The sequence below is a fragment of the Hylobates moloch genome, unplaced genomic scaffold, assembly GCF_009828535.3.
Source record: "Hylobates moloch isolate HMO894 unplaced genomic scaffold, HMol_V3 SCAFFOLD_24, whole genome shotgun sequence".
NCBI classification, from domain to species: Eukaryota; Metazoa; Chordata; class Mammalia; order Primates; family Hylobatidae; genus Hylobates; species Hylobates moloch.
This window is the reverse complement of record NW_026652299.1, coordinates 15,978,745-16,004,078: the sequence shown is the minus strand read 5'-3', so window position 1 is coordinate 16,004,078 and position 25,334 is coordinate 15,978,745. Positions and strand designations below refer to the sequence as shown.

General features: G+C 47.5%; 1 protein-coding gene across 4 annotated transcripts in view; it reads right to left on the bottom strand.

Moving 5' to 3' along the window:
- The window catches only part of LCT (lactase), a 58,158-nt gene that overhangs the window by 1,998 nt on the left and 30,826 nt on the right, over nucleotides 1–25,334 (bottom strand). For 3 of the 4 annotated variants that reach the window (XM_058434408.1, XM_032145557.2, XM_032145560.2), the window contains 10 exons: nucleotides 23,092–23,737; nucleotides 19,130–20,680; nucleotides 17,807–18,075; nucleotides 15,447–15,737; nucleotides 14,618–14,816; nucleotides 11,246–11,448; nucleotides 8,669–8,778; nucleotides 5,320–5,454; nucleotides 1,326–1,549; nucleotides 242–469 (listed from right to left, as the gene is read on the bottom strand). In XM_058434408.1, coding sequence (XP_058290391.1) covers nucleotides 242–469; nucleotides 1,326–1,549; nucleotides 5,320–5,454; nucleotides 8,669–8,778; nucleotides 11,246–11,448; nucleotides 14,618–14,816; nucleotides 15,447–15,737; nucleotides 17,807–18,075; nucleotides 19,130–20,680; nucleotides 23,092–23,737 — 3,856 coding nt within the window. Of the gene's footprint in view, nucleotides 1–241; nucleotides 470–1,325; nucleotides 1,550–5,319; nucleotides 5,455–8,668; nucleotides 8,779–11,245; nucleotides 11,449–14,617; nucleotides 14,817–15,446; nucleotides 15,738–17,806; nucleotides 18,076–19,129; nucleotides 20,681–23,091; nucleotides 23,738–25,334 lie in introns of those variants that run through there. The other variant, XR_004246485.2, reaches the window with a different exon arrangement.

The following is a 25,334-nucleotide window of genomic DNA, read 5'->3' as shown; positions in this document are numbered from 1 at the left end:
CTAGATCTGCTTATTCCCAGACCAGGGCTCTGGTTTCTAGATGTAACATTGACCCTAAGTGTCCTTTGTTCTACCCCAGGAAATGTCTGGAGCATTCAAAGAAAATAAACATTTGTTGAATGAATGAAGGAGATGGAGCAGCAGAGAGGAGGGTAATAAACTAGAAGAAAACAGACTGAGAGAGGCCCTTCCACCTGCCCCTCACCCTTAGGCTTTATTCCCTTCCAGAGCCACATCTCACCTGGCTGGTGGAGACAAGCGTGAGGCCCTGTAGCGGGGTCAGGGAAGCCATTGCATCGGACCACAGAGGCGTAGAACTTCGCTGATGCTTTGGGGATCCTTGGCAGAGAAGGGTCACTGTAGTTCACAAAATGCAGACCAAATCTCTCTGAAAAGCCTGTGGCCCACTCAAAATTGTCCATCGCACTCCAAACTGTGTATCCTCGAAGGTCCACCTTGTCCTGCACAGCTGCTCAAACACAGAGGACTAGGCATAAGTTTCCTATCTCATGAGGCAGCTTTCTGCCAGGCCTTTGGAAGCCAGGTCTGCCTACTGCTCTCCCCACCGCCCTCAGATGGCAGTAAGCTTTGGCTTTAGCTCTGTGAGAAAGCAGCCCCTTTCTTTGCATGCAGTGATTGTTAGCGGGTCCTCTGTGGATGGAGATGCAGAGCCACCAGCATCTTTAGAAAGGCTCAGCCCTGAATGGGAGTCGGGAACACGGGTGGACTAATTCCCCTGGGTCATCTACACTTCTATCCATGATCTTGGTCAGTGCCTTAGAATGTTAATGCTTCTCCCTATAGAAAATAGCCCTTAGATAGGATAGATTTCAGCTGAGTGGGATTTTTCTGATCATTTCCTTTGCTGGTGCATTGCTTGCTCTTTTACTCAGCATTTGTTCCATTCTCTTGTCCTCATGGTACCATCTCAAGTTGTTAGGGCTGAGCCAAGAGCCTCAAACTTTTGCTTGGGGACTAAGAGACCCTATAGGCAACCATACAGCCTACTCCTCCTGGGGCCTACTCAGACCGTTCTCAGGAGGGCTCTGCTGTTCCGACATCAGGGAGGATCAAGGGGAGCAAGTGACTCAGGCCAGGAACTAGGGTTTGGTGGCGTCAGGCCACTGGGCTTGCTTGCTGAGCTTAGACATAGGAAGGAAAAAACTCAGAGCGCAGCCCTAAAGCAAAGCTTAACCCCAACAGGAGCAAGAAACCTTATCATTCTCTTCTTACTGTGGCCCAAGGACGCTGTATCATACTCCTGCAGATAGCGGATATTTCCAAGAGGGAAAGGTGCATGCTGGGGAAGGGCAGGCCTGTCGTACCTTTGAGGGCCTCGTTGATGTAAGTCCGAAGGTAGTAGATCCTTATAGTGTCATTGAGGTCTGTTTCTTCCCGCTGGGACACTCCATTCTCTGTGACATAAATTGGAGGGTCATTGTATTCCTCCTTTAACCAGTTCAGGATCCTCCTGAAGCCAAAAGGCGTCATCTTCAGCCAGAGGGAGCCAGAGTCTGGCCACGAGCGATCTGCGATGGAAGCAACTCCTCTACAAGTTCAAAAACTAAAGATCAGGTCTTGTTTTGTAAATCTCAAGAGGTCCTTTACACGAAACACAAAACAGGACTTAGACCAGGAAAAGCCTTAGGTTTTGTCTAGCCTTAAGAATCATACTAAACCCAGAAGAATCAAATTGCCTCAAATTCTCCTCCTTTCACTGGTTCTAGCTGCCTGCACTCTGTGCTGGTATAGCATTGGACAAGCCACTCAGCTCTCCGTCCTTCAATTTCTCTGCCTATGCAGAGAATGATCTTGCTCATGGAGCCCAGCCTTCCACTACTCTGAATAGATGGCTCCTTACACCAGCTATGAAAGGCTGTGGGTGTCCCCAGCTCCAGGCTTCCGATGGACGCCAGTGCTGTGTCTTCAGAGAATGGGCTCCCCCAAGCCACCCATGTCTAGTCAATGCCACATGCAGACCACGGGTGAGGCCACAGGCACGAATACTTGTAGGGGCCCTGCTTTGTGTGAAGACAGGTAGCAGACAGGCTGGCACCTCCTTCAAGTGTCCAAGAGCCTGGCCTCTCTTCAGTGATGGACGAGGAGGTGGACAGCTCCTGCCACAGGCGTGCCTGCTGGGGGAGGCCACAGAAGCCTGATACCTGTAGTCACATATGTCAAATAAGGACCAAGCATTTAGACACTTCTTACACTCAGATCTTTCAGGGGAAAAAAATGTTAGTTTTATCAGCAACTGGATTTATCTGACTCAGCTGAATTAAATGTGGGCCATTTCATAAGCACTAGTGGAGGTCTTCCCAGGGACAGCCCCAGGGCTCATGAGAGGGAGGGAGAATCAGAAGGAGTTAGAGGGGTGTTCTGGAGTCTCCTCAGCCCCCTTGGTGAGCCTGACTCGGGGGGTTTCAGGATACAGTGGGAGTGGAGGGGCTGGTTTTCAAAGAAAGAACCTGGACACAGTCAGAGCTACTGGTGTGGAAAGATGCTTGATGGAAAAGGAACAAAATGAGATTTTCTGAAAATGGCAGGAGACAGGACTTAGGTACAGCTCCCACTTGGATGGACAGAACAGTGTGTGGAGGCTCACACTGTGAACTGTTGCTCCAAGAACTACTGCAGGAACATACCAGAAAAACCGAAAGAATTCACAGACCCTTTGAAAGAAGCAGAATGCTGCTGCAAACTCCATGAGACAGCTGCAAAATGGTGAGTTCCCAAAGTGTGAGAAGGGGAACGTCTGCCTCTGAACACACATCCTCTCTGGGGATCTGAACATCCACATCATAGGAGAAGGATTTAACCTTACCTAGAGCACAAGTGGACTTAGGGAGCCAAGTGAAATGTAAAAGTAGAAGAAGCAGTGGGAAGAGCCCTGTAGCCACTCCCTGTCCCCAGCTTGAGCCCAGGGAAGCCATTCCTGACTTTATCCTACAGGCGTCCTTGCAGAAGGAAGCCAGTGGAATTAGGGAGGGGCAGGATGAAGGAAGCTTCTAGCTCAACTTAATTTCAACTAGAAGCATGAATTTTCCTGAGCAGAATCTTGGGGGCAAACAAGAAGTGCCAACAAGGGGAGCAAGTGACTTGGCACAGAAGCCACAGCCAACCATGTGGGCAGGTGGGGAGGGGCAAGGCCTGAAAGCCCTGCTTGCTTTCTCAGAGAGAAGGCTTGTAGCCTGGGGTGAGATCTCTGCCCTGCGCACTGTTGGCAGGGCACAGCAGGAGTGAGACTGGCCTTGCTGGCTGCATGGGAGCTGGGTGAGGCTTGTGACTGCCAGCTTTCCCAACTTCCCTAGCAACCTGTATGACACAGGAGAGGAAGCCATAATACCCCTGGGAACAGAACTCCACTGGCCTGAGAACCAGCCCCCTATTCCTCCACAGTGGCCGCAGCAAGCCTCACCGGAGGAGAGTCTGAGCTCAGACATGCCTAACGCTGCCCCCACCTGATGGTCTTTCTCTACCTTTGCTGGCAGCTGAAGACAAAAGACATGAACTCTTGGGAGCTCTATGGCCCCGCCCATAACCTGAGAAATCCAAACACTTACCCTGGCCAACGTAGGGCAAGCTTATAATCCCCCTTCTACTACCGCAGCTGGTGGCAGTAGAAGGGGAAAGCACCTTGAAAGTGCCACCTTGAAAGTGCCGTCTCCTCTCTTGAAAGTGCCACCTCCTGGCTGGAGACCAACCAACTCATGCCATTATAGCAACTCATAACAACCCTGCTCCAAAGAAGGAGAAAACAACAACTAATTCCACTGCCTGCAACATCCTGGCTAACCAGAGGTCCTGAGTCTGTCCACATGACAACTTCACTGCTGGCATAACCAGCATTTGAGAAAACCAGCACATGAAAGAAAACTACAACTAAGGACCCTCACAGAATCCACTTCACTCCTCCTACCACCTCCACTGGAGCAGGTGCTGGTATCCATGGCTGGGAGACCTGAAGACAAATCACATCACAGGACTCTTTGCAGACATTCCTCAGCACCGGTTCAGATCCCAGTAGTCCTGCTGGGTGGATAGACCCAGAAGAGCAATGGCAATCACTGCAGTCTGGCTCTCAGAAGCCCCATCCTTAGGGAAAGGGGGTGAGCACGACATCAAGGGATCACGCTGTAGGACAAAAGAATCTGAACGGCAGCCCTTGAGTTCTAGATCTTTCCACTGAAACAGTCTACCCAAATGAGAAGGAACCAGAAATGTTAATTCTGGCAATATGACAAAACAAGGTTCTATAAGACCCCCAAAAGGTCGCACTAGCTCTCCAGCTATGGATCCAAACCAAGAAGAAATCTCTGAATTGCCAGATAAAGAATTCAGAAGGTCGATTATTAAGCTACTCAAGGAGGTACTAGAGAAAGGTGAAAATTAAGTTAGCGAAATTTAAAAAACAATACAGGATATGGATGAAAAAGTCTCTAGATAAATAGATATCATAAAGAAAAAGACAATCGGCCGGGCGTGGCGGCTCACAGTTGTAACCCCAGCACTTTGGGAGGCCAAGGCGAGTGGATCATCTGAGGCCTGACCAACATGGAGAAACCCTGTCTCTACTAAAAATACAAAATTAGCCGAGACCATTCTGGCCAACATGGTGAAACCCCGTCTCTACTAAAATACAAAAAAAAAAAAAAAAAAATTAGCCAGGCGTGGAGGTATGTGCCTGTAATCCCAGCTACTCGGAGGCTGAGGCAGGGGAATCACTGGAACCCGGGAGGTGGAGGTTGTAGTGAGCCAAGATTGTGCCACTGCACTCCAGCCTGGTGACAGAGCGAGACTCTGTCTCAAAAAAAATTAATAAAATAAAAATAAAAACCGTTACTTAAAAGGTGAACCAAAATCTTTTACTATCTCTACTTCATAAAAGCATTGTTTAAAAAGAGAAAATAAAATTTTACTCTTGTATTATTGTGATATTTATTAATATTAAAGCAAATTTTGATAAAACCTAAACAACTTCTTTTTCTTGAAAATCGTTTTTAAAAACCAAGCATTTTTAGAGTTGAGCAGCCTGTGAAAAAGAACACAAAATAAATAAATACATTTTAAAAATGAAATAAAATAAAAAGCCAAGCACATGTGCCCTAATGGGAGGTGCCCTGGAGACCCCGGCCTTCTCTCCCTCTTGCTTGCTGGAGATTTCCTTGGGATCTGTGGGGTTGCGAGCATCTTGCAAACCCTGGCACATTCGGCGTTGGAGGCCCTGTTTTGAGGCTGGGCAGGCCTTGGAGAGCACAGCCAAGGGCACCTTTCTGCCGTTTCCAGAGATGGCTCCAGGCTCCCTGTTGGTGGACTTACCTGTCTGCATCAAAAGAAGAGATGGCAGTGGCATAGTTGAGGTTGTAGGCGAGGACAGTGGTGTAGTGATTGAACCCAAAAAAGTCATAGGTGCCGTTGATCCTCCTCTTCTCACTCTCTGTAAATTCTGGCAGCCTGGGTGGAAGAAGCCATTGAGGGCAGGGCTCCGGGGAGAGCCATGGTTTGAGAAGAGAATGTCATAGGGCTGGGGCTGGGGAGCACTCTGAACCCCAGGCACTTGGCAGTGAGTAGGGGAAACTGGCAGGGAAGGAGAAGAGGTCCTTCAGGCGGTGCAGGAAGCACCTGCGGCTCCTCCCGCCAGACCATAAGCCTGGCTTCCCTAGGTCTCTACAAGAGCCTCTGAAACCTGAAGGACCACACACATCACACACACACACACGCATACTGTTTTTAATTTCCTTCAAACATTAGCATATGCAAATTCTGATATTTAGCATCTATGACAGATTTCAAAATCAAGAGCATGCCTGAGGTACATACCTGAGACTCTTCCCCTATGTTTGTAAAATTCGATCTTGTATAATTTTTTTTTTTTTTGTGACGGAGTCTGGCTCTGTCACCTAGGCTGGGGTGCAGTGGCGCGATCTCAGCTCACTGCAACCTCTGCCTCCTGGGTTCAAGCGATTCTCCTGCCTCAGCCTCCCAAGTAGCTGGGACTACAAGCGCCTGCCACAACTCCTGGCTAATTTTTTGTATTTTTGGTAGAGATGGGGTTTCACCATGTTGGCCAGGCTGGTCTTGAACTCCTGACCTCAAGTGATCCGCCCACCTCAGCCTCCCAAAGTGTTGGGATTACAGGCATGAGCCACCGCACCCCACCCTGTATCTTGTATAATTTGTTTTTCCGTTCTCTGCCCTTCCCAAGTTTCTCTGCTCCTGTTGGGGTTTGTTTAGGCATGCCTCTTTTCTCCAGCTCTAATAATAATAATAATAATAGCTTCAAGATCTTTAAAGTAGCAGGGGAAATAATTTGCAAATTGAGTATTTGAGTTTGAATTTCTCAGTTCTCATGATTTCACTGAACTTTGTTTTCTTTCTTTCTTTCTTTTTTTTTTTCAGACAGGGTCTCGCTCTGTCCTCCTGGGGACACTGCACGTCCCCTGAGGCTGGAGTGCAATGGTGCAATCATAGCATTGCAACCTCAGTCTCCTGGGCTCAAGCAACCCTCTCACCTCAGCCTCCCAAGTAGTTGGGAATATAGGTGTGCGCCACCATGCCTAGATAATTTTTAAATTTTTTGTAAAGACAAAGTCTCACTATGTTGCCCAGGCTGGTCTTGAACTCCTGGTCTCAAGCAATCCTCCTGCCTCAGCCTCCCAAAGTGCTGGGATTACATGTGAGCCTGGGAACTTTGGCTTATTAACGTGTAGATGGAGCATTTTCCAGGCACTCTGAGTGAAAAGCCTCTCCTGTAGAACCTGATTAATACACTTGTGTGCAGCATGTACAGGTGATCCTGAATGCATGCACATGCCCACAGGGAGACCTGGTGCTTCCGGTTTAGGTGTGGCCCAGAGATGCCCTGCTGAGGCCTCTGACACTTTCATCTTGACCTTTCTGCTACCATTAACCTGAGGGATCAAGAACCTTCCTTCCCTGGGGTTTCTGAGATGATGGGAGAAAACCAAAGCACAGCCTCCTCATGTCCCTGACGCCTCTGCTCAGAAGCCAGCAATGGCCTGTGGCACCAAAGCCAAGGCCCTGTGCTTGGCTTCCAGGCCCTCCACTATGTAGCCTCAGCCCCTTCACTGCTGCTGGGCTGGTCTCCCCACTCTCAGCTCTGGCACCCCACTCATTCTTACCTCTAGGCCTGTCTTCACAACCCTGCCTCTTGGAAGGAATGACCTGTAATCTCCCACATTCTATCTCCTGTCAAGGCCCAGCTCAGCTGATGTCCTGCCTTGTCCATGAAATCTCCTGGGTCTACCCAGCCCACCCTGATCTCATCTTCTGAGTTTTCTTTGTACTGAAGATCCTGGGGAATGGGATTCTATGGAGCACTGTCTTTCCAGCTGATCTGTCAGCAGCTTGAGGAGCCGACTTGGAATCCTCTCCTTCTGTGGACCCCTCCCCCTGGCCCTGGCTCGGGCAAATGGTAGGTGCTCAGCAAAGTTATGTGGATGGGCCGGACGCTCACCGGTTTTGCTGGAGATCACAGTTCACAGATCAGACCTTTAGGCACAGCCTGCTCTGGGGGACTTACCCTAACTAGGCCCGGGTGTGCATTGTGAGGTGGGAGCTGGATTTTTTTTTTTTTTTTTTTTTTTGAGACAGAGTCTTGCTCCATCGTCCAGGCTGGAGTGCAGTGGCACGATCTCGGCTCACTGCAACCTCTGCCTCCCAAGCTCAAGTGATTATCTGGCCTCAGCCTCCCAAGTAGCTGGGATTACAGGCCCCCACCACCGTGCCCAGCCAATTTTTGTATTTTTACTAGAGACAGGGTTTCGCCATGTTGGCCAGGCTGGTCTTGAACTCATGACTTCAAGTGATCCGCCGGCCTTGGCCTCCCAAAGTGCTGGGATTACAGGCGTGAGCCACCACACCCGGCCTGGGAGCTGGATTTTTAATCCTCAGCTGGGCTATATGGGGGCGTCTAGGGGCAGGACTCAAAGGCTATGTTGGGAATTCACACTTGATTCCCGCCGGCCTTGGAGCGGTGGGCGTGTTCCCGTGGGCAGTGACCGCCGCTTCCTGTGCTTCCGCACACACCTCCCACCCCACTTGCATGATTCTCAAGCCCCCAGCATGCGCCCTGGGGGCAGACAGCTTGGCTGCAAATCTCAGCTCTATCTCTTAATAGCTGGGTGATCTTGCCCTAATCTTTGTGCCTCACTTTACTCATATTTAAGTAGAAATAAAGATACGAACAGAAGATGGGTAAACGTTGGCTGCTGATGTTGCTACTCCTTCCTTGACAAGAAGGGGCGGGCGGGTAAGGAGGGACGCTTTGGTGCAGACCATCGCCACCTGCTGGCCAAGTGATGCAAAGCACACGCCTGACTGTCACCCACTGCCACCCACATTCACACGTGCAGTGATGAAATAGGATAGGATGAGCTGGGATTTGTCTGTGGAGTGGCGTAGTGGGGTTGCTTAGAGGTGGATAACCTTGGGACAGATTTCCTGGCTGTTCCACAATATAATAACCATAATAGCAACCCCCCTCTGTCAAGCACATAGCAGTGCCAGGTGCTGGGCTAAGCTTTACATATATGATCACATGTAACTTCCCAGCAAGCAAAGAAGTTCAGTCATGGTAACTTGCCCGAGACATGCCTCTGTGACCCCGACGCCCATGCCCTCACCACTGCGGGCACCAGGCCCTTACCGAGACTTGTTGAGGCCTGCAGCCAAGCTCCTGTCACGGATCCGCGTCTTCATCACCTCATTGTAATCTCCATTCTTGAAAATAGGATGTGCAAACCAGCCTCCCATGAACTGCAGGTAGGGTGGGGGAGACAGTCAGCCTAAGCGTTACAGGTGGGCACAGCAAGAGACAGCACCGTCCCCGCTCAGAAGTGCCTGGCCTCACAACCTCTCTCCTTTTTCTGGACCCCCAGGTTAAGTTCTCTTCTCTGTGGCTCCTGCCTGTTGCAGCTTCAGTGTCCACAGGTCTCCCAGCTGGGTCTGTGCTTGCTCAGTTGCTGTTGCACTGAGGACAGGGCCACCTCTTCATAGACAGGAACTGACCTGGGCGCTGGCCCTGGTGCTCAACAAATGCTTCCTGGCTGCCCTTGGGTGGGTCCTGCAGAGGAGAAGGGAGAACCCACAAGCCTCCAGGCTCCCGGTTCCCTTTCTCACCACTGAGTGGCTGAACTTCCTCATCAAAGTGCCCAAGGAGCAACCAGAACTTTCCGGGGAGGGCTGAGATGCAAGGCTTTCCTGACTTTCTGGGCAAAGCATAACTCTTAATGGGCTTTCACAGCCCCAGAGTGGGGAACTGTTTGACCCATTTTCTCTAATGAGGCCTAGGCCATCCTTATCATGAAGGGGGATACGTGGCACCCAAATACTATGATGCTGGGGGGTTGAGAGCCTTCTTTAGTCTCTCCAAATCCTCTCCTCACCCACTGGCTGCTGCTGGGAATGTGGGGTGAGGGCAGCCTCCACTCATGGTCAGAGATGAGGCATGGAACACACGCGCCCTGGTAAAGAGGTTTAAATGCACCCACTCCAAGGTAACACACTGGATATTTTCGTGGAAGCTGATTCTATTAGGAGATGCATCTGTCATAGTCCATGGCTGCAGTATCACAGTTCACCAGTAAGTGGCTCAATCTAATGATATGACAGCCTAACGTTTCCTGACATTTGAAGTTTTGATTTCAGGAAAAAAAGGAAATGTTGCTCTAAATCACCAGTTCTGTGAGTCTGAAATGAGGGATACATTCATTTTGTTTCAAAACTGTTTCCCCAGCTGGCTAGCAGACCAGAAAATTTAGCTCCTTGTTGCATTTATTAATTTGACTATCTTTGTCAAGTTCTCTTGTGAAGAGTTTGGCAAACCAAGGCCCATGGTGTTTCCCCCAAGAGAGTTATAGTGCCACTGTTGACAGACTCTTCCACGGAGCCCAAAGTGGGAACCAATCCAGAGAGAAACCCTTGCCTTTCCTTCCTGATGCAAAATGTAGGAGAGAGCACCTTCTATCCCTTTCAGAGACTCTAGGAGGAGCCAGAGGAGTTGTGCCGTGAATGAGGATCATTCTTTTCCTTCTCTCCTCTTGTCAGTCAGGGGTTCAGGTGGAAATAAAGGTAGGCCATGCTGGCACCTGCTTCCTTTTTTTTTTTTTGGAGATGGAGTCTCTCTCTGTTGCTCAGGCTGGAGTGCAATGGCGATCTCAGCTTCTGGGTTCCCCTGCCTCAGCCTCCAGAGTAGCTGGAACTACAGGCATGTGCTGCCACCACGCCTGGGTCATTTTTATATTTTTAGTAGAGATGGGGTCTCACCATGTTGGCCAGGCTGGTCTAGAACTCCTGACCTCAGGTTATCAGCCTGCCTTAGCCTCCCAAAGTGCTGGGATTACAGGCGTGAGCCCCCATGCCCAGTCGGCTTCCTACTAATGTCTCTACTTCCTTGGGTGAAATTCCATGACCAAAAGATGCTGTTCTTAAACTCACTGAGTTGGCAAATTAGGGGCACTAATGAGTTTCACAGAATCTAAAGCCCCCAATTTAAGAAATGCCTAGGCTGGAGCAAATCAAATTAGATGGCGACACCTAAAGGTGACGTGTGACATTGCAGCCCAGCTCTGTTAGCTACTATAGTCAAACCAGAGAGACTGAAGAAATGGAAATTTTTCTCTAGGAGTTAACTTCAAACCAATATTACAGAAAGAATTACCTGTACAAATGATTTTTAAAAACTTAAAGACAACTTAACCCCATAGACTTTATCACTTTCATCACAGCACACTTATGAGGTGGGCAGGGCATCTCCAGTTCAAAGATGAGAAAACTAAGGTATGAAAAAGTTGATGATTTTCCCAAGCTCACAAAATCAGGCAATAGCAAAACTAGGCTTAGATCCTAATAATTCTTCTCTTTTTGGGGTTGGGGGTGGTCTCCCTCTGTCACCTGGAGTTTAATGGTGCCGAAATCATGGCTCACTGCAACCTTGAACTCCTGGACTCAAGCTCCCACCTTAGCCTCCTGAGCAGCTGGGACTATAGGTGTGTGCCACCATGCCCTAATAATTTTCTTTTCTTCACAGACAAGGTCTTTCTGTGTTGCCCAGGCTAGTCTCAAACTCCTAGCCTCAAGCAATCCTCCTGCCTCAGACTGCCAAAGAGCTGGGATTACAGACATGAGCCACCACACCCTAAATCTTTGATTCACAATCTGTTTCCATTAGGCTGGAAGGAAAGATGGAAAAGAGTAAGAACAAGCACCCAGAGGAAAAACAGACCTGAACATATCTCCTGGCTGCCTCCACATCCTCCTGGTTAGAGGGATCTCTGGGTTCAGCCCAGTCACTGCTGATGGTGATGGAAATCACGCCACCTTGACTGGCACGGTACACATCGTTGTACAGATGCCAGGCCTCAGCATGAGCCTTTATTAGGTTGTGGCCAACAATGTAGGGGGCAGTGCCAGGCCTATTGGAGATTCCTGGAAACATACACATGTACGTCAACAGAGAGTGGATAGAATGGATGTGACTGAGATTGTTAGTCCCTGCCTGCAGATGTCCCCTCTGTGTTTGGGAGAAGGGGTGTAGACTCTGGCACTAGGAAAACTGGAATTCAAACCCTGGCTCTCCCTCTTATTACCTGGCTGTGTAACTTTGGGTGAGTAACTTAGCCTTTCAGTTTTCTCCTTGGTGAAATGGGCAGCACAGAGTGCTTGTGAGAGGGAAATGAAACAGTGTATGAAACCCACCCACAGCAGCACTGTGTCTGGAAGAAGGAAGGCCACTTGATAAAATGTTGGCTTCTGTTCCCCTCCTCCAGAAGAGTGGCTCATATGTCTCAGGCAAAATACCCATAATAGAGATACCTATCACAGAATCTAAAGACCCCCAATTTAAGAAATGCTTAGGCTGGAGCAAATCAAATCAGATGGTGGCACCTAAAGGTGAAGTGTGACATTGCAGCCCAGCTCTGTTAGCTACTATAGTCAAACTAGAGAGACTAAAGAAATGGAATTTCTTTCTATTGAGTTAGCTTCAAACCAATGTTACATTCAGAAAGGACTATATGTACAAATGATTTTTTAAAACTTAAAAGACAACCCAGGCCGGGCAGGGTGGCTCACACCCATAATCCCAGCACTTTGGGAGGCCGAGGCACATGGATCACCTGAGGTCAGGAGTTCGAGACCAACTTGCCCAATATGGTGAAACCCATCTCTACTAAAAATATAAAAAATTAGCCAGCTGTGGTGGCAGGCACATGTAATCCCAGCTACTCAGGAGGCTGAGGCAGGAGAATCGCTTGAACCCAGGAGGTGAGACTGCAGTGAGCCAAGGGGTTCAAACAATTCTCCTGTCTCAGCCTCCTGAGTGGCTGGGACTACAGGCGCATGCCACTACGCCTGATTAATTTTTATATTTTTAGTAGAGACGGAGTTTCACCATATTGATCAGGCTGGTCTTGAACTCCTGACCTCAGGTGATCCACCTGTCTTGGCTTCCCAAAGTGCTGGGATTATAGGCATGAGATACCATACCCGGCCTATTATTATTTTTGAGACAGGGTCATGCACTGTCATCCAGGCTGGAGTGCAGTGGTGCCATGATCATGGCTCACTGCAGCCTTGAACTCCTGGGCTCAAATGAATTGACAGGAGTTGATAATCTGGAGCTCCTTGGGGACCCCACTGTGATCATTAGGGTTGGAGAATATAGCTAATGCAAGCAGCTGACGTGGGGGATAATCTGGAGCTCCTTGGGCACCCACTGTGATCATTAGGGTGGGAGAATGTAGCTAATGCAAGCAGCTGACATGGAGATACCCTGACAGTGAATGCTGCAAGAGAGGCGCCTCTCGTGTGTTGAAGGAGTGTAAACCAAAGAGGCGACCTAGGACCAATGGAGATGCCTCTGATAACGACTTGAGGCACATCTCCTGGTGGCTCTTTCCAGTGTTCTGAGGAATCACATGGATGAACACAAATTTACTCTCATTAGCTCAGAAGTAGAGAAAAGGGAAACTGGATGGTTCTCAAGGCACAAAAGTAGGTCCACAATTTCTTATTCAAAACCCTAAGGGATCCCACAATCTTACTTTTGGGTATTTATCCAAAGGAAAGTAGGTCAGTATACCAAATCGATACCTTGACCTCTGTGTTTATTGCATCACTATTACAATGGCCAAGATATGGAATCAACCTAAGTGTCCATCAACAGATGAATGGATAAAGAAAATGTGGCATCTATACACGATGGAATACTATATAGCCACAAAGAAGGATGAATCTTGTCACTCGTGACAACATCGCTGGAACTGGAGGTCATTATGTAAAGTGAAATAAGTCAGGCACAGAAAGGCAAATACTGCATGTTCTTACTCACATGTGGGAGCTAAAAAGATGAGCTCCTAGCAGTAGAGAATAGAACTGTGATTATTAGAGGATGGGAAGGGTAGTGGGGAGGGAGAATAGGGAGAAGTTGGTTAATGGATACAAAGTTAAGCTAGATAAGAAGATGAAGTTCTAGCGATGTGTGGCACTGTAGAGTGAATATAGTTAGCAATTTAGGCTGGGTACATTGGCTCATGCCTGTAATCCCAGCACTTTGGGAGGCTGAGGCAGGCGGATTACCTGAGGCCAGGAGTTCGAGACCAGCCTGGCCAACATGAAACCCCGTTTCTACTAAAAATACAAAAATTAGCTAGGCATGGTGACACATGCCTGTAATCCCAGCTACTTGGGAGGCTGAGGCAGGAGAATTGCTTGAGCCCAGGAGGTGGAGGTTGCAGTGAGCTGATATCACACCACTGCACTCCAGCCTGGCCAACAGAGCAAGACTCTGTCTCAAAAAAATAAAAAATAACGATACAAAAGAATTTAGTGTATATTTGCAAAAAGCTAGAAAAGAGGACTCCGAATTTTCCCAACACAAAGAAATGATGAATGTTTGAGGCGATGAATATACTAATTACTCTGATTTCATCATCACACATTGTATACATGTATCAAAATATATTTTGTACTCCATACATATGTACAATTATTGCATGTCAACCAAAGTTAAAAGAAAAAAAATCTTTTAGGGTCAGATGTGTTTTGGAATTAAATGTTTCCTTTGAGAAAAGTACCTATCAGCCCCATGGGCCGGGGACAGCTCTCCATAGTCAAGCACACTGGCACCTCTGCAGCAAAACTTACGAATGTTTGCTCAGTGCGATAAAGACCATGAGCAGCCTCCTGTTGCTTTGAGTCAGGTTTCACTACTATTAAATGAGCTCAGGTCAGCCAAACCAATCGTCAGAAACTTTGGGGTTTGGGAATTGTGGAAACAGACTGTAGACCTGTACAGCCTGACAAACTGTCCTTCACCACATCAATTTGCCCACATCTCTGATCTCAGAGAGCTTCCCACCTGAGGCCGATGAGAGTCACAGAGCAAAGAAACGAACCCACCTTGAGGAATTGAGATGTGAAATTCATGTTTAGTAATGCAGTGCCAGGAGGGAAACCTCTACAGCCCTGAGCAAGAGGCAGGGTTTCTGCCATGGGGCTTTCTTGGCTGCCTCATCCTGTGCCATCTGGATTTCAACTCTTGATGTGCTAAGAATGCCATGATCCAAAGAGCCGATGAGCCAGGGCTGGGACTTACCTGGAGCTTTTGTTCCGTCGCCATAGCCCTGGTAAGCAATGACAAAGGGCTCATTCAGTGTGATCCAAAACTTCACCTTGTCTCCCAGCCTCTGGAAGAGCACATCTGCATACTCCTTAAACCACTGCACGATGGTCTCATTCTCCCAGCCTCCTACATCTTGGAGCGCCTGCGGTAGGTCCCAGTGGTAAATGGTCACCTGGGAAGAAGCCAGATCAGCTGTTGCATCAATCATGCTTTCCATGGGAAGCCCTAGGTTAGATGTGCCAGCATCAACGTCTGCTACTAATCCTGAGAGTGACTTATGAGACAAAAAGGCTCAAAGATTTTTTTCTTTTTCTTTTGGGAAAGGGGTAAATTGCTTTCAGGGAGAACTAGATAGCTGAGGTCAAGGTTGGGAAGGAAACTCTTTTATGCTTTTTGAATTCTGCACCATATGAATTTACTGACAATTAAAAAGTTAAATTTGAGGTTGGGCACGGTGGCTCATACCTATAATCTCAGCACTTTGGGAGGCCGAGGCGGGTGGATCACTTGAGGCCAGGAGTTTGAGACCAGCCTGGCCAACACAGTGAAACCCCGTCTCTACTAAATACAAAAATTAGCCGGGCATGGTGGTGTGCGCCTATAAGCCCAGCTACTCTGGAGGCTGAGAAACGAGATCCGCCACTGCACTCCAGCCTGGGTGACAGAGCGAGACTACATTTCAAAAACAACAACAAAAGCCAAATTTGAAACTAGCATTTTGTTTACATAATAAATGTGCTCCCCCAGCCCCGCTGGTTCCTGCATGTGGACTTTCCCAAGGCCTTGCCAGGACCCACCATACCTGGGGCTGGATGCTAGCGGCCAGCAGTGCATCGATGAGTCTCACGTAGTAGTTCAGGCCCGCTTCATTGATGTACCTGGTGGTTCCATCAGGGAGGATGCGAGGCCAGGAGATGGAAAAACGGTAGTGGGACACGCCCAGGTTCTGCAGGATGACCAGATCCTCAGCAATCTTGTGATAACTGTCGCAGGCCACGTCTCCGATGGCATCATCCTCAACCTTCAGTGGTGTGTGAGAAAACGTGTCCCAAATGCTGAGTCCTTTGCCATCTGCTCTCCATGCACCTTCGATCTCAAAATGACAAGACATGGTCTCATTAGGTCATTCAGTCAAGCACTCACAGGTTCCTTTCTGCCACTGGGTGAATCTCAAGTCAGGATGTTTACTCTTTTGTGACAACGCTTAGCTTAAAACAAGCACATTGGTCCAGGTGTGGTGGCTCACGCCGGCGACCCCAGTGCTATGGGAGGATCGCTCGAGCCCAGGAGTTCAAAACCAGCCTGGCAACATGGCGAAACCCCATCTCTATAAAAAAATCAAAAAAATTAGCCAAGTGTGGTCACCTCCTCTGGGAGCCTGCTCTAGCCCCGACTCAGTCTCGGAACTCCCCCGGCTTTCTCTATGCATGTGGCAGGCCCACTCTTGCACAGAGACAGGCGCAGGCAGAAGATGGAAAGCAGGAACCACCACTAACTGCCAGGCAAGTCACTCTCGCCTTTTCCATTTTTCTTGGAAAAAATAAAACCATCCTATTTTCTGTATGAGTAAGCCTCATTTTGGCATGAATACAGTAGCGGTGTGATGTTGTTAGGACATCAGAATAAGCTCAGGCCCATGCTGAGAGCCAATGTGAGCAAACTGCCTGCTTGGAAGGATCTAGCTGAGGAACAAAAGGGTCCAGCAGGGACTCGTCGTAGTCATGGGCTGTAGAACAGTGTTTTGGTCAATGACGGACCTGATATATGATGGTGGTCCCATAAGATTATAATGGAGCTGAAACATTCCTATTGCCTAGTGCTTTGCGGCCATCGTAATGTTGTAGAGCACTGCATTATTCATGTTTGTGGCGGTGCTCATGTCAATAAACCTACTGTGTGGCCAGCAGTATAAAAGTATAGCACATGCAGGCCAGGTGCTGTGGCCCAGATTTGTAATTCCAGCACTTTGGGAGGCTGAGGGAGGAGGATCACTTGAGGCCAGGAGTTCAGACTAGCCCTAGCAACATAGTGAGACCCCTGTCTCTACAAAAAAATTAAAAATAAAAAATTTATTGGGTGTGGTGGCATGTGCATGTAATCCCAGCTACTGGGGAGGCTGAGTGATCCTCCTGCCTCAGTCTCCCGAGTAGCTGGGACTACAGGAGCACATCACCACACTTGGCTAATTTTTTTGGTTTTTTTATAGAGATAGGGTTTTGCCATGTTGCCCAGGCTGGTTTTGAACTCCTGGTCTCTAGCGATCCTCCCATAGCACTGGGATTGCAGGCGTGAGCCACCACACCTGGACCAATGTGCTTGTTTTAAGCTAAGTGTTATCACAAAAGAGTAAAAAAGTTTAAAAAACTAAAAAGTTAATAAAGTAAAAATGTTACAGTAAGCTAAGGTTAATGTGTTATTGAAGAAAGAAAAACATTTAAAAAATAAATTTAGCGTAGCGTAAGTGTGCAGTGTTCATAAAGTCCACAGTAGTGTACAGTAATGCCTAGGCCTTCCCATTCACTCACCCCTCACCCACTGACTCACCCAGAGCAACTTCCAGTCCCACAGGCTCCATTCACGGTGAGTACCCTGTCGTCCAGCTTTTATGCCATATTTTCACTGTGCCTTTCTACATTTAGATACATTTAGATATACAAATACTACTGTGTTACAACTGCCTACAGCATTCAGTACAGTAACAGGCTGTACAGGTTTGTAGCCTAGGAGCACTAGGCTATACTGTGTAGTCTAGGTATGTGGTAGGCTACACTATCTAGGTGTGTGTAAGTGCACTCTGTGTGATGTTCACAGAACTATGAACTCACCTAACAACACATCTCTCACAGCAAATCCCTGTTGTGAGCGATGCGTGATTGTATTTGTGTGTCTTTGCCCAAGTGCTTCTGCCCAGGCTCCCCCTGCTCCATCTGGCCCTGCAAGCACCCATCTCAGGACAGCGAGCCTCACCATGCTGGTCTGGGTAAACTTGGGGCTGTGAAAAAGCCAGGCTGTCTGGAAGAGGAACTCCCAGACCCCATGCTGCCCCTCCATGGGTCTGCTGGAATCTCCTGTTCATGCATCTGCCCTTCCCAGCACTGAGCCCACAGCCTGGCACAGGGCAAGTGTGCAGTCACTGGTGTCCCACCACCCTGAACTCCTCACCTGATATGCAGCAGAAGCTGCACTCCAGATGAAGCCCTCAGGAAACCGTCCGTACAGAAACTCATCCTCCCTGGCCAGTGGCATGCCGTTGTTGGTAATGACCTCTGTGTAGTACCTGGCGGAGGTTCTTGCTGTGCGAGGCCTGTTCGTGTTGTTGAAATCAACATGGTATAGTCCAAACTTGACCGTGTAGCCATTCAGCCACTCAAAGTTGTCCATCAGAGACCAGGCGACATACCCTCGAAGGTCTACACCATCGAGCCTGTAGGCTGGGAACATCCCAAAGGGAGCAGAGGAGAGCTTGACACCAGGAGTCAGGACCTCCATGCAGCCAACCCAGTGCCAGCTCCTCAATTCAAGGTTGTGGTCCTAAAAGTGACATACGCCCTGAGAGACCAACAGATCACCTGTTGATCTTACTTTTCTGCCAGTACCTATGACCCCACAGCTAGCATTAATGACTGATCACCTCCAAATCAAATTCTTCTCTTGGGGTAAAGAAACATGCCCCAAATTCAAGATCCTCAGCCCACTTAGGAAGTTAAGCCCAATGCATCTGTAGTCCTAGCTACTGGGGAGGCTGAGGCAATAGAATTGCTTGAACTCGGGAGGTGGAGGTTGCAGTGAGCTGAGATCACACCATTGCACTCCAGCCTGGGCAACAGAGTGAGACTCTGTCTCAAAAAAAAAAAAAAAATTAATGAAACAAAAAGTTGATTTTTAGGCTGGGCACAGTGGCTCACACCTGTAATCCTAACACTTTGGGAGGCAGAGGCAGGTGGATCACTTGAGGTCAGGAGTTTGAAACCAGCCTGGCCAACATGGTGAAACTCCATCTCTACCAAAAATACAAAAAAATTAGCCGGGCATGGTGGCCACTGCACTCCAGCCTGGGTAACAGAGCAAGACTCCATCTCAAAAAAAAAAAAAAAGGAAGTTTGAATTTACACAACTTTCTTGTTCTGGGGTGCAAGGGATAAGCTCTATGAAGGCAGAAATTTGTGTTTTGTTCATTGCTGTATTCCCAGCACCTAAAATAGAACTTGCTCAGTAATGAATGAATGGACCCATGACAATATGAATATTCTGCTAGGGACCCTGTGTGTGTTGTGTTTGTGTTTTTCCTCTGCAGAGACAACCATAGCCTTTTTTCCCCCAGCTTCTCAAGGAACATATAACCCCCAAACAGATAAAGAATTATGGAGTTGGGACCTAAGAGAGAGACCTGTTGATGGTTCATAAATCATCCTGGCAAAACATTTCAGGCATATGACCCAGGGAATGTTGGAAGGTTTCTTTAAGGGGAGCTGAACCCTCACTCACCTTTCAAAGCCTCATTGATGTAGGTTTTGTGGTAAAATATCCTATCAGTATCCTCCGTGTTTGGATTGGTCAGCCCCACTCCGTTTTCGGTGATGTAAATGGGGATGTCACCATACTCTTCCTTGATCCAGTTCAGCAGCCTTCGCGTCCCCCAGGGCGCAGCTCTGTTCATTGCCGTGGAAGGCCACGAAGGGTCCTCCTCCTCAGCCATCTCCCGGTCGTCTTCGTAGGAGGGTGGGTTTAGCCTAGGTGTTTTGTGCTGCACGATTTTGGAGTAGTACGTGTTGAGGCAGAAGACGTCGGCCGTTGCCCTGATGAACCTCTTCTCTTCCTCAGTGAAGCTTGGCAGGCGGGAGGTGGCTAAGTGCTGCAGTTCACTCCTGTTCCCCACTTTCCACTTCATGGTGTCAGGATAGTCTCCGTTTCTAAAAATGGGGTGAGCAAACCAGCCCAGGGAGAACTGCAGCATTCGGTCAGCGGCTTCCACATCTCTGGGGACCCCTGGTGACTTGGGCTCTGCCCAGTGTGTACTGAGGCTCAGCGAGATGACCCCCTTCTGCTCCTGCCTGTATTTCTCATCGTACGTGTGATAGACTCTGGCATGGGCTTTGATGATGGTGTGGGCTATCCTATATGGTGCCCAGCCTGGGTCCTTCACCCCTGGGGGAAATTCCCCTGAGCCATAACCCAGCCATGCCAGGTACATGGGCTCATTAAAAGTCATCCAGAACTTGACTCTGTCACCAAAGGTATGGAAACAAAAGTCTGCGTAGCTGTCAAACAAGTCAATCAAGGCAGGATTCTCCCAGCCTCCGATATCCTGGAGGGCCTGGGGCAGGTCCCAGTGGAACAATGTCACCATGGGAAAGATGTTGCTTGCCACCAAGCCATTGATCAGCCTATTGTAATAATCAACCCCTTGACTGTTGATAGAGCTGTTTCTCCCAGTTGGGAAAATCCGAGACCAGGAGATGGAGAAGCGGTAGGCCTTCACCTTCAAAGCGCGGAGCATATTCAGATCGGCATCCAGCTGGTGATAGCTGTCGCAGGCGATATCTCCAGTGGCATTGTCTTTCACATTGCTCCCTGGTGTGTGAGTAAAGTTATCCCAGATGCTGGGGCCTTTGCCATCAGCATCCCACCCGCCTTCGATCTGATAAGCGGAAGAGGACACGCCCCACAGAAAGTCATCCCGAAACGTCCCGTGGTAGAACAAATCTCTTTCGAACTTGGGTTGGCTGGAGAACTTTTCCCAAACGACTTTAGCCTTGGAGGGCACTTCAGATGGAAAAGTGAAGGCTCTGACTTTGGAGGGGAGGTTTGCTGTATTAGGTGGTAGCAGTCTTTTTGCCCCCTTGGTGAGGAAACCGTTCTTTTCTATGATGCTAGTGAAAAAGTAGGCAGATTTCCTGGGAGTCCTTGACTTGCTGCTGTCGCTGAAGTTGACGTGGTGCAGGCCAAACCGTTGGCTGTAACCAGAAGGGCCTTCGAAGCCATCAATGAGGGAACGAGCAATGTAGGACCGAACATCCACGGAGTCTTCCTTGATAGCTGTGAAGAAAAATAAAAATTACATTTATTTATTTATGGATTTATTTAATGAGATGGGGTCTCACTGTGTTGCCCAGGCTGGTCTCAAACTCCTGGACTCAAGTGATCCTCCCAAGTAGCTGGGACTGACTACAGGAGTGAGCTGGTGCACCACTATTTTATTTATTTATCTTTTAAAGACTAGTCAGTGCAGTAGTGAGAAGGGGGAGAAGAGTAATAGAAGCTGTTTGATCTGTAACTGGTTGTCAACAGTCAACTGAGATAAGTTATTACCTCGGACCAGCGAGGACTGTTTTTTGATGAAATAGTTTTTATTGAAAAATTAGAAGTATAGTCTCTGTTACTAATGTTGCTTTTAAAAAGTGTTCCTTTTGACATGAAAGTTTTGGGGGTGACTTGGGTTACCCCCCAAATGTTCACCCTTTTTCCTCCTCAGAATAGATAAAAGGAAAATCCACAAGATCCTCACAAAACATCAGGCCACTTTTGTGGCCATAAATCTCAAGCCAAAGGAGCATCCCCACCTTCAAATAAATAGTGGAGGGGATGTGTCCCATGTGTTACCACCAGGATGTCTTGGTTTTATATAAAATACATAAATCAATCTTTTAACAATATGCTTTTGCTTTTCCTTGTTTATGTTTAGTAATATTGACATTAAGTGACAACATATTTCATATTTTAAAAAAGAAATAAAGCAGCCTGGGCAACATGGCCAGACTCTGTCTCTATTTAAAAAAAAAAAAAAAAAAAAAAAAGGTGGCCGGGCATGGTGGCTCATGCCTGTAATCCCAGCACTTTGGGAGGCCAAGGCGGGTGGATCACGAGGTCAGGAGATTGAGACCATCCTGGCTAACACAGTGAAACCCTATCTCTACTAAAAATACAAAAAAATTAGCCAGGCGTGGTGGCGGGCACCTGTAGTCCCAACTACTCAGGAGGCTGAGGCAGGAGAATGGCGTGAGCCCAGGAGGCGGAGCTTGCAGTGAGCCGAGATCGCGCCACTGCACTCCAGCCTGGGTGACAGAGTGAGACTCCGTCTCAAAAAAATAAATAAATAAAATAAAATAAAATTAGCCTGGCGTGGTGGTGTGCGCCTGTAGTCCCAGCCACTTGGGAGGCTGAGGTGGGAGGATCGCTTGAGCCTAGGAGGTCAAAGCTGCAGTGAGCCAAGATCAGGCCAGTGTACTCCAACATGGGCATCAGAGCAAAACCCTGTCTAAAAAAATTAAAATTAAAATTGATGTGAGTTATTATGTCAAAAAAACTGATCTATTAAAGAAGTAAAAAAAATAAAATTAAAATTAAAATAAAGAAATAAATAAAGCCTAAAACATGTATTCCCTGGTACAGTGCATTGAATGGTGGCCCCCAAAAGATATGACTAAATCCTAACCCGTGGTACCAGTGAATATAACCTTATTTGAAAAAAGGATCTTTGCAGATGTAATTAAGTTAACGAGCTCAACATAAGAACATCCTGGGTTAACTGAGGACTGACCTGTTAGATGAAACCTATTTGCCATACCTTTCCAATTGGAATAAAAAGACATATGAAATAGTATGTTACATAAGAATGAGACCGTAGATGTGGATCAACTGGATCAAAATCAATGACATAGAACGTAGATTTTATAGCCAATTAGAGGAAATGAAGACCAGTGTGGCTGGAGCAATGAGGGAAGAGTTAATGGGTTGGAGTCTGAAGGATCACTAGAGCCTAGGAGTTTGAGGCTGAAGTGAGCTATGAACATGCCACTCTATTCCAGCCTATGTGACAAAGCAAGACACTGATTCTAAAAAAAAAAAAAAAAAAAAAAAAAAGATGATGAGGCTTGATGGCTGCATAGGACTCAGATGGGCAGAATGTAGAGGGAGGTATTCTAGGCAATAAGGACACTGGGTCAGGCACGGTGGCTCATGCCTGTAATCCCAACACTTTGGGAGGATGAAGTGAGAAGACTGTTTGAGCCCAGGAGTTTGAGACCAGCCTGGGCAATGTGAAGAGACCCTGTGTCTAAAAAAAAAAAAAAAGCCATGCATAGTGGTGTGCACTGTGGTCCCAGCTACTCAAGAGGCTGAGGTGGGAGGTTGGCTTGAGCTTAGGACTTTGAGGCTGCAGTGAGCCACGTTTATGCCACTGCACTCCAGTTCTCCAGCGGGCAACACAGCAAGACCCTGTCTCAAAAACAAAACAATAAAACCACAGGAGCAAAGACGTGAATGACATGAATGAACCTTGGGAAAGAGAGTTAGGGAGCTGATGCGAAGGACTCCCCACTATTACTACCAATAATGCTTTCTTTGGCTCCATTTCCCTAGGAGACTTTCTTTGTCCTATTAAACGAAACTGTGAAGACTTGGAGAAGTACCACCCACCTTCCAATCACTGGCACATCCATTGTTCTTACCCTTGAGCACCTCATTGATATATTGATTGAAGTAGTCTACTCTCAAGGAATCATCAAAGAGATTTTCACTTTCTCCTATGGGCATGCCATTCCCGGCCAGGTATATTGGAACTTTTCCTCTTGTGTATTCCAGGGATACAAACTGCAACAGCCTCCTTATCCCCCAGGGCACCACACGAATCCAAGAGGATGAGGTCTGGGGCCACACATGGTTCACGTGTTGGGAGAAGCCTCCAATGGTATCATAGCTAGGGATGCAGGTGTTTTGTGGGGCGTTGCTGATGAGGCGGGAGGTGTAATGCGACAGACCCAGAAAATCAGCAGAGCCTTTCAGGAGCTGCTTCTCTGCCTCTGTGAACTCGGGGAGTTGAGCCACAGGATGGGAGCACTGTCTGTTCATCTGTTGGATCTGGGTCCTCAGGGTGGCTGGGTAGTCTCCATCCACAAAGATGGGGTGTGCAAACCAGCCCAGCATGAAGTGCAAGAAGCGCTCAGAGGCTCTCAGGTCCTCAGGCCTCTCTGGAGACAGGGGTTCTGCCCAGTCTGAGTTCAGCACAATGCCCACATGCCCCTGCTGCTGTGGGCGATGGTGGCTGTTGTAGTGGTGCCAAGTTCTGGCATGAGCCTTGAGGACCAAGTGAGCCACCTTGTGAAAAAGAAAGAAGGAAATACAGTGATTAGTAATAAGAACAATGACAACAACAGGACTAATAAACCAATAACAAGTCAACAACAATGTCAACAAGTCAATAAAGACAACAACAACATTGACATTGTCAATATTGACAACATCAGCACTAATGTTAACATCAAGTTATCAACAAATAACAATGTTGACACTAATGTCAATGATGTTAACAAGTCAATAATAAAGTTAACAAGTTAACAACATAAACAACAAGACCGATGCTAACATGTCAACAAGTCTACAATGTCAAGAAATCCACACCAATGTCAACCAGTCAATAATATCAATGACGTTGATGTCAATAACATCAATACCAACGTGAACGGCATCAACAAGTGAATACCAATGTGAAAAGGTCAACAATATCAAGTCAACAATGTCAACAAGTCAACACCAATATCATCAACAAAGTCAACAAATCGACAGCAATTCTTCAACATTGTCAACAAAATAACAGCATCAACAACCACTTTAACAATAACAACTAACATGTATTGGGCACCTACTTAATGAATTCTCTCATGTAATCCTCACCACAACCTCGTATGGCAGGTACAATTATTATCACCACTATAGAGATGGGGAAAACAAGATCCAGAGCTGTGGATCAGGATCTCACAAGGCTGAGAGTCAGGAGAAAAGTGAGAACAAGCCCCTGGCAGTCTGACTCCAAGCCTGTTATTGTTACCCACACTGCTATTCTGCCTCTGTCCTTAATAAGTGCATGTTGAGAAATCAGTCCATGGGGAGGATTATTTTAATTAGCACACAAGGGAGAGGAGGGCTCTTTCTTGCTTATTTGTTCTTCTTTCTATTTAATGGAATCTCAGAAGAAAAACCAAACTAGGAGTTTCTTTGCAGACTTAACTCATGCTCTTACAAACAGCAACAGCTTTTTGTGGGAAGCAGAGGGCAACAGGAGGGTGTCTGAAATATAACAAGCCTAGATTTAAATCTTGACTCTGTCACTAACTTGTTAACTTGGACAATTTGCTCTCAACTTCAGCTTACTTGTTGGCCAAAAGTGGGTAATTATGGATCCATCTGGGATTATTAAATACGTGTATACAAAGCACTGAGCAGAAACTCAGAGAGCAGGAGTGAGCTTGCTAAATCTTAGCTTGTTTTCCTTTTTCCTTTTTATCATCTGAAGAGGATGACACTTACCTCTGAAGAATTTCATGTCAAAATATGCCATAATCACTAAAAAGCCTGGCTGCTTCTCACATCCCAAATATTAGTCCTTAACTGAGTTCTAAACTCGAATGGCAAACTGTGCTCCTTTCCCAAAAGCAAAGATGTCTTTCTTCTAAATTAGCTAGTGTTGGGAAGGGAGCTCAGTGGAATATTAACCATCAAAAACAGTCATTGCAAGGCCGGGCGCGGTGGCTCACGCTTGTAATCCTAGCACTTTGGGAGGCCGAGGCAGGCGGATCACGAGGTCAGGAGATCGAGGCCATCCTGGCTAACACAGTGAAACCCCGTCTCTACTAAAAAATACAAAAAAATTAGCTGGGCGTGGTGGCGGGCGCCTGTAGTCCCAACTACTTGGAGA